Genomic DNA, 14,547 nt, shown 5'->3' on the forward strand with positions numbered 1-14,547 from the left:
CAGGAGGTTAGAATTACTGCACAAATATACAATTGGGACTTGAAACGCTTTGGGATCCTCTTTGTGCGTGTGCTCATTTCCACAGTGTCTTGTACACACGCGGTTCAACATGTGACTGTGACTGTGCCAGGCTTGTCGGTCATTAGGCTGATGGTGTGCTCTTTTAAAGATCTTTTTTACTATGAGAAAACTATTCTGAGACCTATAGATTTGACAGTGCGCACGCACTAACCCGCTTGAGGCAAAAAAGAAACCTTTAATCTCTGTTAAAACTCTCTGTGCCAAATATAATAGCTGGTTTCAGCAGTATTTAAACCACCTTCATTAAAACTTGGGAAGGGGAAACAGGTTTTAAAGGCTGGTTTTAGCAAGTAATCAAGTGTCTCCCAGATGGTCCAAATATGACTTGTTCAACACTGGGGGAGGGAGAAAAAAGACAAGACCCGACACCCCCTGCGTGTGTGTGTGGTGTCTCCGTGCAGGCCAGGGGGGTGGCAGCCCAGCAGGTCCCTGGGTGCGACACGGCTCCGCCTGCCCGAACCCGGCACTTGGGTGCTTGGTCTGCTCTGGGCGATAGGCTTACCCTCCCAGGAGGCAAGGCTGCAAGATGTATTTAAATGCGTTCTGAATTCGTAATGGTGGCTCTGTTTTTTCCACATTTTTTTTTACTGTCCTTGCACTAAGAACCAGTTTTGCTTTAACCCATTATGAAAATTAGTGGTGTTTAACTAATTTTTGTTACCTTGTAGCCTCTATGAGAGAGTCTTTGTTCTTGTCAGATGGAAGATTGATGTGGCTGTATGAACCGGAGCACACACTGGAGGCGCATCTAGCGTGCCGGGCTAATCGCTTCCTTATTAATATTCATGAGCCATCTCATTTAGCGTGTGCTCTTGGGACTTGATTAAAGTAAGCAGCGCTGCTATTGGTGCTTTAGCTGTGGAGAGCTTTCTCTAAGACAGAGCTCGCGTTATCCTTGTTGTCGGCGCTGGCTCTGATACCTGCGGCGTCTCACAGGCCGCCTGTACAGCATTTCCGCAGAGCGTTTCTTAAATGACGAGTCAAACTGCAATGATAGAATAAATTTGAACTCACCTTTGTAAAGCGTCATTGCTCAGTCTTGTAATGAATCCTTTCTGTTTGCTCCCAAAGGTGCAGAGGAAGAAATGACCATGTAGAGTCTACAGCTTGGGTGCACATAATGGGAAGTGGTGAATGGAGCGGAGCTGGTCTGCAGCCTTGAGAGCAGCCGTTCTGCGGACCACTGGGCAGCCAGGGACACCTTGCGCGCCGGAGGCGTTCTCCACCTCGCTCGCCGGGCACACGCGGGATTCTTTTTAATTTCTGAGGTTGGAATTCAAGATTCCTTTCCTTCAATTTTTAAACAGTTTTAAGATTGTATCCACTACAACAAGCGGAGCAATATAATCAGCAACAATGGGTGACATGACAAATAGCGATTTTTATTCCAAGAACCAAAGAAATGAGGCCAACCATGCAGGAGAGTTTGGGTGCACACTGCAAGAACTGCGCTCCCTCATGGAACTTCGAGGAACAGAAGCGGTAGTAAAAATCAAAGAGACATATGGGGAAACAGAGGGGCTCTGCAGGCATCTGAAGACATCACCAACAGAAGGTAAGCGCGTCTTCCTTCACTTGAGTGGGGACTTTGCATAAGGGCTCTCCAGACGGTGAAAGAAAGAGGTTTTGTTTCAAACCTGAACACAGTTCTCGTGGTGCTGCCTTTATTCCCAACAATAGTAAAACAAAAGAGGAGTCTTCAGAGAAAAAAGATAAAAACAGTCTAGCTGTAGCTAAAGCTAGCGTGAGAATAAGAGGTGCTTTTTATTCAGAGAGCTAAATGGATTAATTCTTCCTTAAAAGGCAGACAAAAAAAATATTCAGCGCTTGTTTTATGGTGTTATAAAGAGGCTTTAACAGATACGCTCTTGGTGGTAAGAAGGTGCACACTAGTTGCTTCATAAGAATTTCTAGGTATTTAGGCATCTTGAGAATATAAAATGACCTTTTGAGCTACACACCATGTTACTTTGTAGATCAATATGTAATATATATTTTTTTTGTGGTTACTACTCTTGACTTGCTGTGTTACCGTAGATAGTTTTGCTTAAATTATCAATATACGACTGCATCTATGGTTTTTGTTACTTGGACTTCTTTTGTATGTATAATTAAACTCCTTACTTTCTTACGTTTAATAATACCAATCATAACTTTTCAATATCTATTTTTGTAAGTGGAGTTCTCTACCTGATCATCAGTCATTAGTCTAGTTTTCAACACTTATCCCAAATATCTCCCCATAAAACATTGACAATGGTGGGATGTTTCCCTCTCCTTGTGCAATTTTACTTGCACTAAATGAGAAAGAATTGGTGAACAGGAACATTCTATTTAATTCTAAGAATTTTATTTTCATCACTGTATTTTTGTCTCCAAGGAATATTAACGCTTTTGGAAATTATACAGTCTTTGAGTCTGTAATATTTAGCTTGTCTTTTAAAGTAGCCAAGATGTTCCTTTTAAGTTATTTTCTTTTTCAAGAAGATAGACGTGTTGGCTTTATTCCATTCTCTCCTTTTTGAAATTAATCCTTTACTTTTACTCCTCTGTTTAAATGCTGGAAAGTCTTGAATTATTGGTGTAACGGTAAACATGTCAATTACAGCATCACATAGTGTGATACTATAAATTGCAGTCCCAGAAGAGTCCCAGAGGAGCAGCTATCAATGCCTGGCCTTCGAGTAAATTCTTCATGGTCTGACACTTGGTCATATACAGTCTCAGTATCGTTTAAACAGTATAAGCTATAAAGCTGTGAACAGTATCTTTTCAGCAAAGGTTTATTAAGCTAATGCTGTATTAAAACGAGCAGCAAGCTCCAGTAGTGCTTCAACATTCATCTGCAGTCTTGTATTCTAGAATGTTTAATGACAGATCTCTCCCACTTTCTAGTCTTGCCCAAATATCTGGTCCTTCAGACAGGACCTCTTTTCCTGCCTGGAGATTGCTCCCAGTGGGAGTGCTGAGGTAGGAAAGTGAGACCCTGCCACTTGTCTGGGATTTCCAGATGCCTGTCGGTCTTCCAGAGAGTGGCCTAATAGCTGTTTGACACCAGAGCATCAACTCTTCAGAGAACATGCGGCAGTTCAGACAGATCCCTGACACGTCTGGGGAGCTGCAGACAGCAGTGCAGGATCTCTATATTTACCTGACAGAATAAACACTGATTTGTAAATATCCCACTAGGGCTTCAGCATCTTAAATATCCCGTAGTGGTTTATGGCATGTCAAAGAGGGAAGTCTCAGTCTGGGTGAACCAGGGCCACTGCAGTGACTCCAGTAAAGTTTTGCCAGTTCGTTCTGCTGGTTAGCTGGTCAATGTGAACTTCAAAGGAAACATTAATTGCATTATCTGGTCAATTTGTGACATCAGGGAAACTTAATTCCTCATATCGGAACAGGGCGTATGGATCCAACTAGCGTGGCACACTGACTCCAGCAGTAATCTATCTCTGATACTTCAGATAAGGTAACTTTCCTCTAAGCCTTACGTGCGCTTCATCACTTGTGCATTAGGGAAAAACCTTTCCAGCTTCAGATGGCAATCAGCATAGCCTTGGAATCATGAAGACTCTGCTGGGTTTTAATTTTAAATTAGATCACATAATAGGAATTCCCAGTCGCACTAAGTTTTGATCTTATTTTAAATTGTTGTGCTTGGAAAAATTGTTTTAGGAGGGACTCTCTCTGAAATATGTCATGTCAAACTCAGAAACTTTCGTTTGGGAGAAGGTATCCATAAGAATTCAATAGAAAACCTTTAAAGGCTTCTGTCAAATATAAGCAGAGGTTTAGGCATAAATCCCTAGCCGTTGCTTTTCTTGTATCCAAGCACAGCAAAGAAAGTTAAAATACAGTGAAGAGGATATTCTTGAAGATATGACTGTTCTTAGAGGAAAGAAACATAATAGTTTCTTATATGGAAATGGAATTTTAATGTTACGTAGACATGAGTTACAAATAAAATATTAAGCTAAGTAGGGGAGGCTCCCACAGAGTTTTATCTTTTGGCATTTGCAGCAAACCATGGATTCCCCATGCAATATCTTTATGAAATCCCTTAATTTGCCACTATGGCTGAAAAATCACTTTTCCAACCACCATCTTCTGTGGTGAAGCACAACCAAACTTCCGCTATTTTTTATATTTTGGAGTGCTGTGCATTCTACACACTTTTATTGAGGTATAACAGAATAAGCATTACTGCAGGGCACTACTACTTTTTTCAGTAAACCCGATAAACTCTTGCTGAGCAAGAGTCCTGGGTTACTATGAGTGAAATAGGAAGGAGGACTTGACTGTAGAATTTAGTTCTTCCCAGGCTTGTAAGCCCTTTCGGAATTTATTTTCATAAAGTCTTCGTCAGTTTGTGGGTTATGGCTTAAGTCGTTACTGCAACAGAGGACAAAAATGTATCCTGGAAGCAGGCACGTTATAATTCGGTAAAATGTGCCTGCACAGGTATTTGCGCCAAAGAATTTATGTAAAATCTGAATTTGCTGGCTTACTCAATATTTAGAAAATAAGAAGTAGCAATTAGCTCAGTCTGCTCAGCAATTCATTTCCCATGTTAATATTTGATGTGCCACCTATGGACTGGTAGAATCAGTCACTTACATGAAAAGTGCCTTTTTGAAGCTCTCTTTTAAAGGCCTTGAACTTCTCAAGGTAAGACATCTTATGCATAACTCAAATGTTATTTTTACTGTTGTGAAGGTACACCTACCAGTGTTTTCTGACCTCGTGTATTGATCAATGTGGAGCTTTAAAAGTCTGCTGAATGTTGAGTAGCATAATATTTGCATGCTGAAGGAATTCACAGCGTTATCATGGATTACAAGGCTTCAGTCTCTTCTCTATATTTTCTGTGGTCGCTTTTCTGACCATAGATGCGGTGTGGATCCCAGCTCTCAGTTATGCCGAAGGGATTTCCTGCATTGAAGTGATTATATTGTAATGAAAAGCTACCATTTCAGTGCTCATAAAAAGAACCTCCCCAAAATCTATGGAAATACTTTATATGAAAAAACACAAGTATGCCTCTCCTTGAATAGTCTTTAAAAATATTTTTCTTGAGATTAGTTTCACTTTCGTTATTCTAGTAATACAGAAAATGAACAGGATCTAGCTGTCGTTTTTGCAAAGCAACGCTGGATCCCCCACCGGGCAGAGCTGGGTGACAGTTGTGCAATTTTCCATGCAGTGTGAGTCTCCGAGGCCCACTCGAGCATTAGTGATACCTTATAAAGGGCAGCTGGTAAAGCGCGAGGAGTTAGTTGGATGAATACCAAATGAGACCGGAATCCACTCTTTCCAATGCTTAACTGTATTTTACCCACAATTTTAAGTAGTATGCACCAATTTACAGTAAGTTTTTAATCTGCATTCCCTTCGTATTACAAAAGTGTTTATTCCTTACAAGAATACATTATTGAATTAATTTCCACGATTTCTTGCTTAAAATACTTGGATGCAGTAATTTCCAACGCGCGTGAAAAGTGAAGCCGCTTATAATGATGCTTCTTTCATTTTTATATAAAAAAAAAAAAACTTGTCCCGTGGTGGTGGTGTCCGTGGGAGCAGCCCTGCGACAGCCGCTGGGAGAAGGCGCCAGGCGTTGGTGATAACGTCACAGCGCTGCGGGAGAGGTTCCGCTGGCGTTTGGCAGACGCCCGACGGGCTGAGCTTCTAGAAACGGTCTGGTGGAGCGTGGGATCGTTTCAGATGGGACGTGGTTACGTGAGATGGTGGAACCTACTTTTATTATGGAAAAATGCAAGTTTGGGGTTTTTTTGGCTTAGTTCCCTTAGGATGCTGTAAAAAGGCGTCATGGCAAGAGAAAGTATGAATGAGCAGTTAATTGGTAGCATTTCTAGTGTGGAAGCTGACTTTTTAATCATCATAGCTACCCTTAGCTAAGGTAGATACAAGGTAAGTCACTCTCTTCAAAAGCACGTTTGTTACAAAGGAGATGTGGGCTGAGGATCAACTAGGCCAACTGCGTAGGTTTATTTTTCATTATTGCAATCTAAAAAGCCTTTTATGATTTAACTGTGAGGTAAAAGATGAAGAAAGACTGAGTGTGGCAAAATTAACCCGTTGCTTTTAGTACTCATTAGTTTTGGTTCCTCAAGATTGCTTTTATCAAAATATACTGTTAATAACCCAGTATTCATTCTTGAAGCAAATCTTGCTAGGACGTGCTGAATTTCAGTTAGGTGCACCACTATGTTGTTACGTGTTAAATTAGCTACAGATACGTAAAGAATTTAGAAAAGAATCGAGAAAGGAATTAAAGATACTTGATTCAGACAAATATTAATTTAAAACAGAAATATAAAACAATGTATTGCTAGATATTGATATCTATAAAACCACACTGTCAAAAATAGATCATGAAAGTAAAGAAACTGATAATAGCATCATTTTAGCTGTTGTTAAAAGAATACACTTTATCATGCATAAACCATCAAATATTATGTATAAGTTCAAGATTTTCTTAAATTATTTTAAATACAAGGTTAGGATGAATATTATCCTACTCATGAAATGGGTTGGTTTTTTTTTAAAACCTATGTTGCCAGCTCACCTAAAGTAGATTTTAAGAAATTGGCTGTGAGGCTGAGCTTGAAGTATTTTGGATATCTTAAAAGCAGCATCCTAAAAGCGCTCTGGAAGAAGCTGCGCTCGTGATCTCCCCCGCTCGCTGTGCTGTCCAGTTCCTCGGCCTTATTGGTGGGGTCAAAATGTAATTTGCAGTTCAGGCCAACTTGCCAACACGGCCAGGCCAGAAGCCAGACTCCCAGTACACATCTCGTCCTTATTTGTGCATGTTCTCCCTGCATGGAAGGGTTGGTTTAAACAATGACAACAGCCTTCCCCATGAAAAAAGCCTTCGGTACTGTCACGGCGAAGGCCTCTGAGGGTTGCATTTTGCAATGCTTTTTTCCTACCTTCCATGGGAAAAAAAAACCTTTAAATTTGTATTTCATGCAGTGTGAAGCATGGTTGAGCTGGTAAGAACTTGCGAGAACTTCACATTTTTCTGCAGTCACTTCAGTAAGCGCTTGTTGCCTTTACTGCCCGCTTGGGTCCCCACAAACCCCCCAGAATGTCCCCAGAGCGGTGTTGAGCAGGCACAGACCACCTTGGCCAGAGGCTGGTTAGCCAAGGAGGATGGCAGGTTCTGGACACTCCTTCGTTTTGACGTTACTGTTTCTGTTGCTGGAGCCCTGAGAGGTACCACCTGAAAGGATGGATTTCCCTTGGGGACACGCCTGGGAAAGCCCCAGCAGTGCCACCGCCTGGGATGGGGTGTCCTCTCTGCGCCCACGGGCGCCTCCTGCTCTTGCCATGCAGAAAGCACCGGAGCCATTATTGTTTATCTGGCTCTTTGGAGCTCTGTTCTGCAGGGAAACGCTGCGCCGGACACAAGTTGAGGTTAAACACTGCTGTTGTAGGAGGTCTTTCGAGATTGTGAACAGATGGAAAATATCTAGGCAGGACGGTTCATAGAATCGTAGGGTTGGAAGGGACCTCTGGAGATCATCCCATCCAGCCCCCTGCCAGAGCAGGGTCACCCAGAGCAGGTGGCACAGGAACACATCCAGGTGGGTTTGGAATGTCTCCAGAGATGGAGACTCCACCCCCTCTCTGGGCAGCCTGTGCCAGGGCTCTGCCACCCTCAGGGTAAAGAAGTTCCTCCTCATGTTCAGGTGGAACTTCCTCTGCTCAAGTTTGTGCCCGTTACCCCTTGTCCTGTCCCTGGGCACCACTGAAAAGAGCCTGGCCCCATCCTCCTGACACCCACCCTTTCAGTATTTATAAATTGTGTGTTAGTAACTCGTGTGAGGCAGGGAGTCCCGCTCTGGCGTACAGCTCTGTCTGAGTCCTGTTCAAGCCGTAAGCCGTGGCCTCGGCGAGGCTCAGGTGGGCTCTTCTGTTCCTGTGTCCGGCCATGTGCTCCAGCCCGGGCCACGCGGTGGCTCCAGCGTGGGGACTCCTGCTGCCTATACTATGTTATATATCCATAAAATAATATCTACACGCTTAATGATTTGGGAGGAGTGCATGGACCATTCTTGGCAACTGCGGTTATTTTCCTTATCTAGTATTTCCATTGTTTGTGTAATGGAACAGCAAACATTCTTCCAAAGGTTACCCAAACATAAGCATCGCAAATGAATGGCTTAGATTTTTCAAAGCGATAAGTACCATTTCATTGCTCGGTTTGTTTCTGGGTTTTGGCATGTCCTGCCACTTGCTGATTTACTTTGGCTTTGTTCATTTACTTGTAGAAAACTAGAGGAATATTGCACGATGCGTTTTCCCCACGAAGCTTTTAAGAGAAATTTAAGCTAGATCACCTGCTCCTTTGAGAATCCTGAATGGTTGGCAGAGAGCTTCTCAGTGCGTAACCCTGGGAGTCTCTTCTGCCGGCTGTATTAGGCAGTGTCAGAGATTCTCTGAGTCCACTGCCAGTTTGTTTAGGTGATTGCCCAGAAGGTTGTCTTCCTTTCAATGATTATTTCTTTAGCAGGCGCAACACTTTCAGAAAGGAGGCTGTCTTCATGCAAACTGAATTCCCTTTCCCTCCAAGACAGTACGTTAAATACACAGGCAGCGCTTGCTGCCTGCACACATACATTCTGCTGCCGCACCTCAGGTTTAGCTGAACGGAGTAATAAATGGGTGTGAGGTTTTGCACCTGTTTTGCTCAGGTCTAATGTTTGTTCGTTGTAATTAGCTCAATTACAGCTACAATGTGTTGTAAGTCAAAAGAAAGCCTGGTCCAACGACTTCAAGTAATTCTTTCCCTCTTTCTAAGGAGGTTATTGTAGGTTAACGTTTGCCGTAGTGTGTTGTGCCACAGGTTTCTCCTTGATCTAAATACGACGATGCAATACAGTACGTCATTCCCTTTTTGCAAAATAATAAGTGATGGGAAGTGTTGCCATTATATGGCCCAGCTGATAAATCTGTAATCCTGTTCTTAAAAATAGTGGTTTGAGTTTGTTGGCATAACTGGCTCATTTATTGTGTGAAAAAAGATGAGGCCAGATCTTTAACGTAATAGCGCCAGTGTATATGATGGGGAAAGTAATTTTTAGATTTCATGAGCTCTGGCAGTTACGTCAGTTGTCAGAATTGCTAAGTTGGGTTACGTTAGCGGTGCTCCCTCAGAAAAAGGCAATTAGTCCTTTGCTCGGAGGATCAAAAAGGTGTGCTGTTGTGTGCGCCTGCATGCACGTGTATCAAAGCGTCTCCGTGCTGGGAACGGGACAGCCGTGCGTGTTCTGAGGAGCGGTGGGGAAAGGCCTGGGGCAGACGAGGCGCGCAGGGCGGGTGCGTGGCAGCCTGGCCCTGGCAGAGTCCTGGCGGGGGAGTAACGCTCCTGCGGGGGGAAGATCGTGTAACGAGTACCTCCCTGCTATTGTATTGCAGGGCTTAGAAATCCATAAATATATATAGCGCGTCAGCCTTGAGTGAGAGCTGATTTATCTTCATTTTGTTCTAGTTTTGAGACAGCTGCAGGAAGAAGGCAAAGTCCATTACACCAAATGAACAATCCAATCGATGTAGCCGGTTTGCCCTTGATGAAATTAAGCTTTGTCTTTGCAGTATATCAGAGAGAGTGAAGGGGCGGGGGTTTTTTTGCCTTATTTTGTCAGTGTCCTGTGAAAGCAAACAGTTGACAGCCGGTGGCTTTATCCTTCTGTGACTGGCCCTGCTAGAGGGAACTTAAGAGCACAGCCCTTAATCAGGTGTCTCAGCTGACGCTTACAGGGGTGCAAAAAGTGCTCGCTTTACAACATCACCTAAAAATTTAAAGATAAAACAATTACCCGCATCTCTATTAGGCATTCCCAAACTTCTTGCCAAGTGTCACTTCTAGCAGCGATGCTGCCTCCAGCTGAGCCGTGGGAATTGGAAAACTTCGCTACTCCCGTCTTTGTAAGGATCCTCTGTGGATTGGGCAGATGATGACAATGCTATTGAAGAATAATAGAAATTTTGAAGTTTATTTATTCAACTTTGCATTTATTTTTTTTTTCAGGAAAGAGGATTCTGTTACTTGTTGAAAAAGGTGTTTAGCTAAAATATTGAAAAGTCTTGCCGCTGGGGCAGTAGCTTTCAATATGTAAGTCTGAGTTCAGTAGCCTTGCGAGTGGAAATAGCGTGACTGAATGACTGGTCGTTTCTCTTTTGGCGATAGCTAATGCGAACGCACTTGGGATAAGATGTGTCAGATGCAGTAATGATTTCCTGCCTCCTGTCCCCTTTTGCAATTGCTACTCACCCTTTGAATCTAGACCGATCAAATTTACTGTTTCCATCTGTTTTCCAAGAAGTCAAAGGTTGATGGTGCTTGACATGCCTGTTATTTATAAAGGTATGGGGAGGGGAAAATAAAGCCAAAGATGTATTTTTGGCAGTCAACACGATGTGCTTCCAAGACAAACATAACTGCATTTCCTCAATACTGATTTCTTTTAATGTGATGCATTTGTAGTTTCTGATTTGCCTTCAAAATATCTCTAGAAATTACTTCTACCCTATCTCCAGTAATTTTTCCCCACATCTATCTAGGTGTTGTAGAAAATATGCTTGCGGTCGCCGATCGCGAAAGGTGTAAGGAGAAAGAAGGCCTCCCCACACATCTTGAAAAATTGATGATTGCCTTTGACATAAAGAACCTGTTTTCACTGATAATAGATGACATAGTCTGGCGTAGCTTGCAGCATGGTGTAGTAACTTTCTTTTTAACTTTTAAAGAAAAAACCACCCCTTTCTGAGTACTCATTAGGAAGCCCATTCCTTGCCCTTGCCTTGGAGCTGGTAAAACAATGCGTTTTAATGTCCCGTCCTTCTTGCCACTCCAGAACTTGGCAACGCAAGCACGGATTATATTAAATGCAGAGTATTTCTGTTGTATAATAGAAATAGCTGGGGTGTATGTAGCTGCTATTTCTGTAACAATAGCATTTACTAGCCCTTGTTTCCTCTTTGCTTTCAAATGAAATTCTTCAGGGACTGCAGATACTCTTCCTGTGTGGATTGCGAGCTGAGTCAGTTCTGTGAAAAGACTGGAAAACCTGAGCTTCCACAGGCTTGTGCGACTCCTTTGATCGTTCCTTTTGCATTTGCTGTCAGTCCCTCCTCCCCGCCGCTTCCCACCGAGGAACCCTCTCGTTCAGTACGAGGGCAGTTGAGGTACAGTCCTCTCAGGTACAAAAAGACTGAAAAAATGAAGAGCAGGAAGGAAAATGGACCGAATTTATAGGGTAGTTCAAAAGCCATCATGATTCATTTTTCTGATTAGCATTGGAGATGAGGGAAAATAGGGAATAGCCCACTTCTTTCCAGGTGTGCTTGAAAGGAGAGCTTGCCCTTGAAGTAGTTACAAAAGGAGGAGAGGAGAATTTTCTTAACACATTCAGTAAGTATCCCGTTAACTGCAGCAGAATTTCTCTTTGACTTCCCAAATGAGGGCACAGCTCTTCAGATGCTGTAGGCTGAGCGCTGTTTGTTCAGGATCATGTCAGCATTAACGCAGGAAGACAAATGTATGGTAATGCTCTAAAATTACAGTGCAACGATTAAGTTATAATCTTAGCACTTAGCATAAGCATTATTCTAGGCACCTTGGTTAATTCTTTGCTTAAACAATACAACAAATACACAGTTTTTCTGGCAGTTTCAAGTCATTACCTTAGTTTGGAAGTTTGGGTGGCAAATTAGAGCCCTGCGAGTTTCCTTGTGCTTGCTTCACCTCAGTCGTGTGTTGGCTCCCACCCTTTCCCTGGCACAGGGTCTGAATTTTAAAGGAATGATGATTCCTTTCTGAGCCCCTGGTGGGTTGGTTTGTTTGTTTGTTGGGGGTTTTGGGTGCTTTTTTTTTTTTAATTACACCCTGAAGTATCCCCGAAGCAGTAGAGAATTATTGCGTTGCATCATCTTTGCCAGCAGGGTCGCGGCTGTTGTGCGGCTTTGCATGGATAGCAGAGCTCGCCCAGCTTGACACTTGTAGTCTCGGGGTACCGCAGCTGAAATACCCACCTCTTCTTGAATTGTAGTCCCGCAGTTGACTTCTAGCCCGTGAAGACCTTGCAGTACCTAAAGATGACTGTCTTGGTGAAAGTCACTCCTGTTGGTGAGCGATAATTGATTAAAAGGGTAAAACAGCAGTGAGGACTGAGGCCAAAGTCGGGACCTGTTATTTTTGCTATGCAAATTATCTAGTGTTTGCTTAAAGAAAAACCTCAAAAAACTTTAAAGCCACCCCCGTTTCCTACAAAAGTATGGTGTAAATTTGGCGAACCAGTCAAGTGTTACGGCGTGCTCCACTGCTGTCTGTGGACGTCTCACGTGGTGGGGCTGGAGCCCTGGGCTTTGCCTTTGTTCTATTGTTTTCTCGAGCCAGTGGGTTTGGGCAGTGGCGCCGTGCGGGCGCGAGGGCACCCGACAGGGCTCACCCTGCCACCGCCCTCACCTGCGGCCGCGGCACAACAGCCTCCTGAGGTAGGAGTTCAGAACAATCGCTTCCCAGACTTCAGAAATAATATGCCGAAGGCAGCCACCAGAGCGAATTGTCGGTGATTACCAGTATTACGGGCGCATCCAACAGGAGCGATACAGGGCTGCGCCAGTGCTGCAGCTGGCCCTGGGAAGTTAAATTCGCTTATTTCTGGTGCTGGCCTTGTCAGTGCCTGATTCTTCAAAGCTATAGGTGCTGGAGGACTCTACAAATAATTTTAAAAATTTACAAGATAGCGAAGGAAAAAGGTATCAATATGTCATTGGTTTTGTTCCCAAGGAAGTCTCTGTGGTTGTGTTGCACCTTCTGGTACTTTGTCTGCTTATAAACACGAAAGCTGATCTGCTGCAACCCACAGAGTGAAAACCATAACCCGCAACTACAGAGCTGAACTGTCATCCAAACCCGTTGTGCACACTGGCTCATAACAGGGACAGCAATAGTATGTTGGATTACCAGAGAACTGAAAACAGTTTTATCTGTGTAAGTGTATTGGCTGGGCAGAGGTCAGCTCTCTTCCCTTCAATGAGTCGTTCCTGCTGGTTTGTTGCTGTTCAGTGCTATAGCGTAGCTGAATTCATTTGCTTAAACATGAAATATCAGATAGCAGAATTCATTGAGTTCAAATTGTCTTATTGACTGTTCTAAAGTGACCTCTCAGTAGAGGAGGAAGGCTGGACGCAGTTTGTTGACATGCGTGTGCACTACTGCTCCGCAGCACCGTATACGGGCTGAGAATGAGCCTGTATTAACGCTTGTGTTGAATGTTTAATAAACGTCTTGGAAGAAACAGATTTTTTTTCTGCCTTCAACCCTGAAGAGCGTGCATGGTAAAAGATCTGGATGGTTTGAAAAGATTTAAAAATAACTCGTAACGATAGCTGTTTCAGCATTATCAACATACAAAGACTCTTAAGGTGAAATCAGTGTTATTTTTTTCTCCCCAAACCTAGATGTTATTTTTAATTCCTGATGTTAATCCTATTTAACGAGGATATCAGTGTGGCGTGTTTTTGCCATGAGATGCTGGCAGTGCTTTCTGCTGCCCCACTTTTCCAGAGGTATTGATGCTGACGTTAATGTTGCTGCAGCTAGCGGCTCAAAATTCTGGAGAAAAAGATATATTTCATCTTGCTGTGCAGGGGCAATCAATACCGTTTCCTGGATGAAAAAATCTTCACGTCTCCCCTGTTCTGCTCCTCTCTCCTGTAAATCCCGTGTGCTCAGCAGCTGCCGGGACAGCTCACCTTGCTGTGCGGAGGTGAAACGTCCCTGTGGGGCTGATGCCAGCCATGCTCTTCTGCGTCACTCGCAGCCACTGCTTGCCGTGCGAGGGTGGCTGCTGGCATCCTTCCCTGGAGAGTCAACCCGGCGCTTTTGCAAGCCTGTCATCTTTTCTATCTAGTCATGTTCATGTGGTGACAGCAAACTGAATTTTAAGTGAGGTATTTAAAATTAATGGCCTGAATCTGGGACCCACTTTGGAATCCCCTAGGTTTCCCGTTTGATTGGGTCACTATTTCATCACGATTTAGTGAGGCTTTCCTCCTCTCTTACTATCATTTTTAGCAGTTTAACTGCTCAACCCTGAATTTAATTTGGGGGACTTCTTCAGTCTCCCTAGATGTCTTAAATGATTCAGTTGCATGTGGTTGCCGTGATCTCTTCAAGAAAGAATTTTTGCCAGCTTCATTTGGATTTGGGAGGCAGGAGGAGGGGAATAGACTTGAACCTGTTTTCATTTTGGAACATTTTGAAAGAGTTCATTCTACTGTTAAAAATTGATAGCACGTCTTGTCTGCCTGGGACTATCCTTGAAAGTTGTGGTAGCCACCTTGGATTAACAAGTGACTGGTGGTGGCTGGCTGGAATAAAATCACGCTTCTGGCTGACATTGCAGTGTGAGCAAAATCCCTAGCGTTGTA

The 14,547-nt window shown here is 43.3% G+C and overlaps 1 protein-coding gene across 10 annotated transcripts in view; it reads left to right on the plus strand.

The window, feature by feature from the left end:
* Positions 1 to 14,547, plus strand: part of ATP2B2 (ATPase plasma membrane Ca2+ transporting 2) — a 429,010-nt gene that overhangs the window by 245,837 nt on the left and 168,626 nt on the right. For all 10 annotated transcript variants that reach the window (XM_054216330.1, XM_054216336.1, XM_054216334.1 and 7 more), the window contains one exon: positions 1,153 to 1,636. In XM_054216330.1, the coding sequence (XP_054072305.1) occupies positions 1,438 to 1,636 (199 nt within the window). In that variant the 5' untranslated portion in view covers positions 1,153 to 1,437. The remainder of the gene's footprint in view (positions 1 to 1,152; positions 1,637 to 14,547) is intronic.

The sequence above is a fragment of the Rissa tridactyla genome, chromosome 10, assembly GCF_028500815.1.
Source record: "Rissa tridactyla isolate bRisTri1 chromosome 10, bRisTri1.patW.cur.20221130, whole genome shotgun sequence".
In the NCBI taxonomy this organism is placed as follows: domain Eukaryota; kingdom Metazoa; phylum Chordata; class Aves; order Charadriiformes; family Laridae; genus Rissa; species Rissa tridactyla.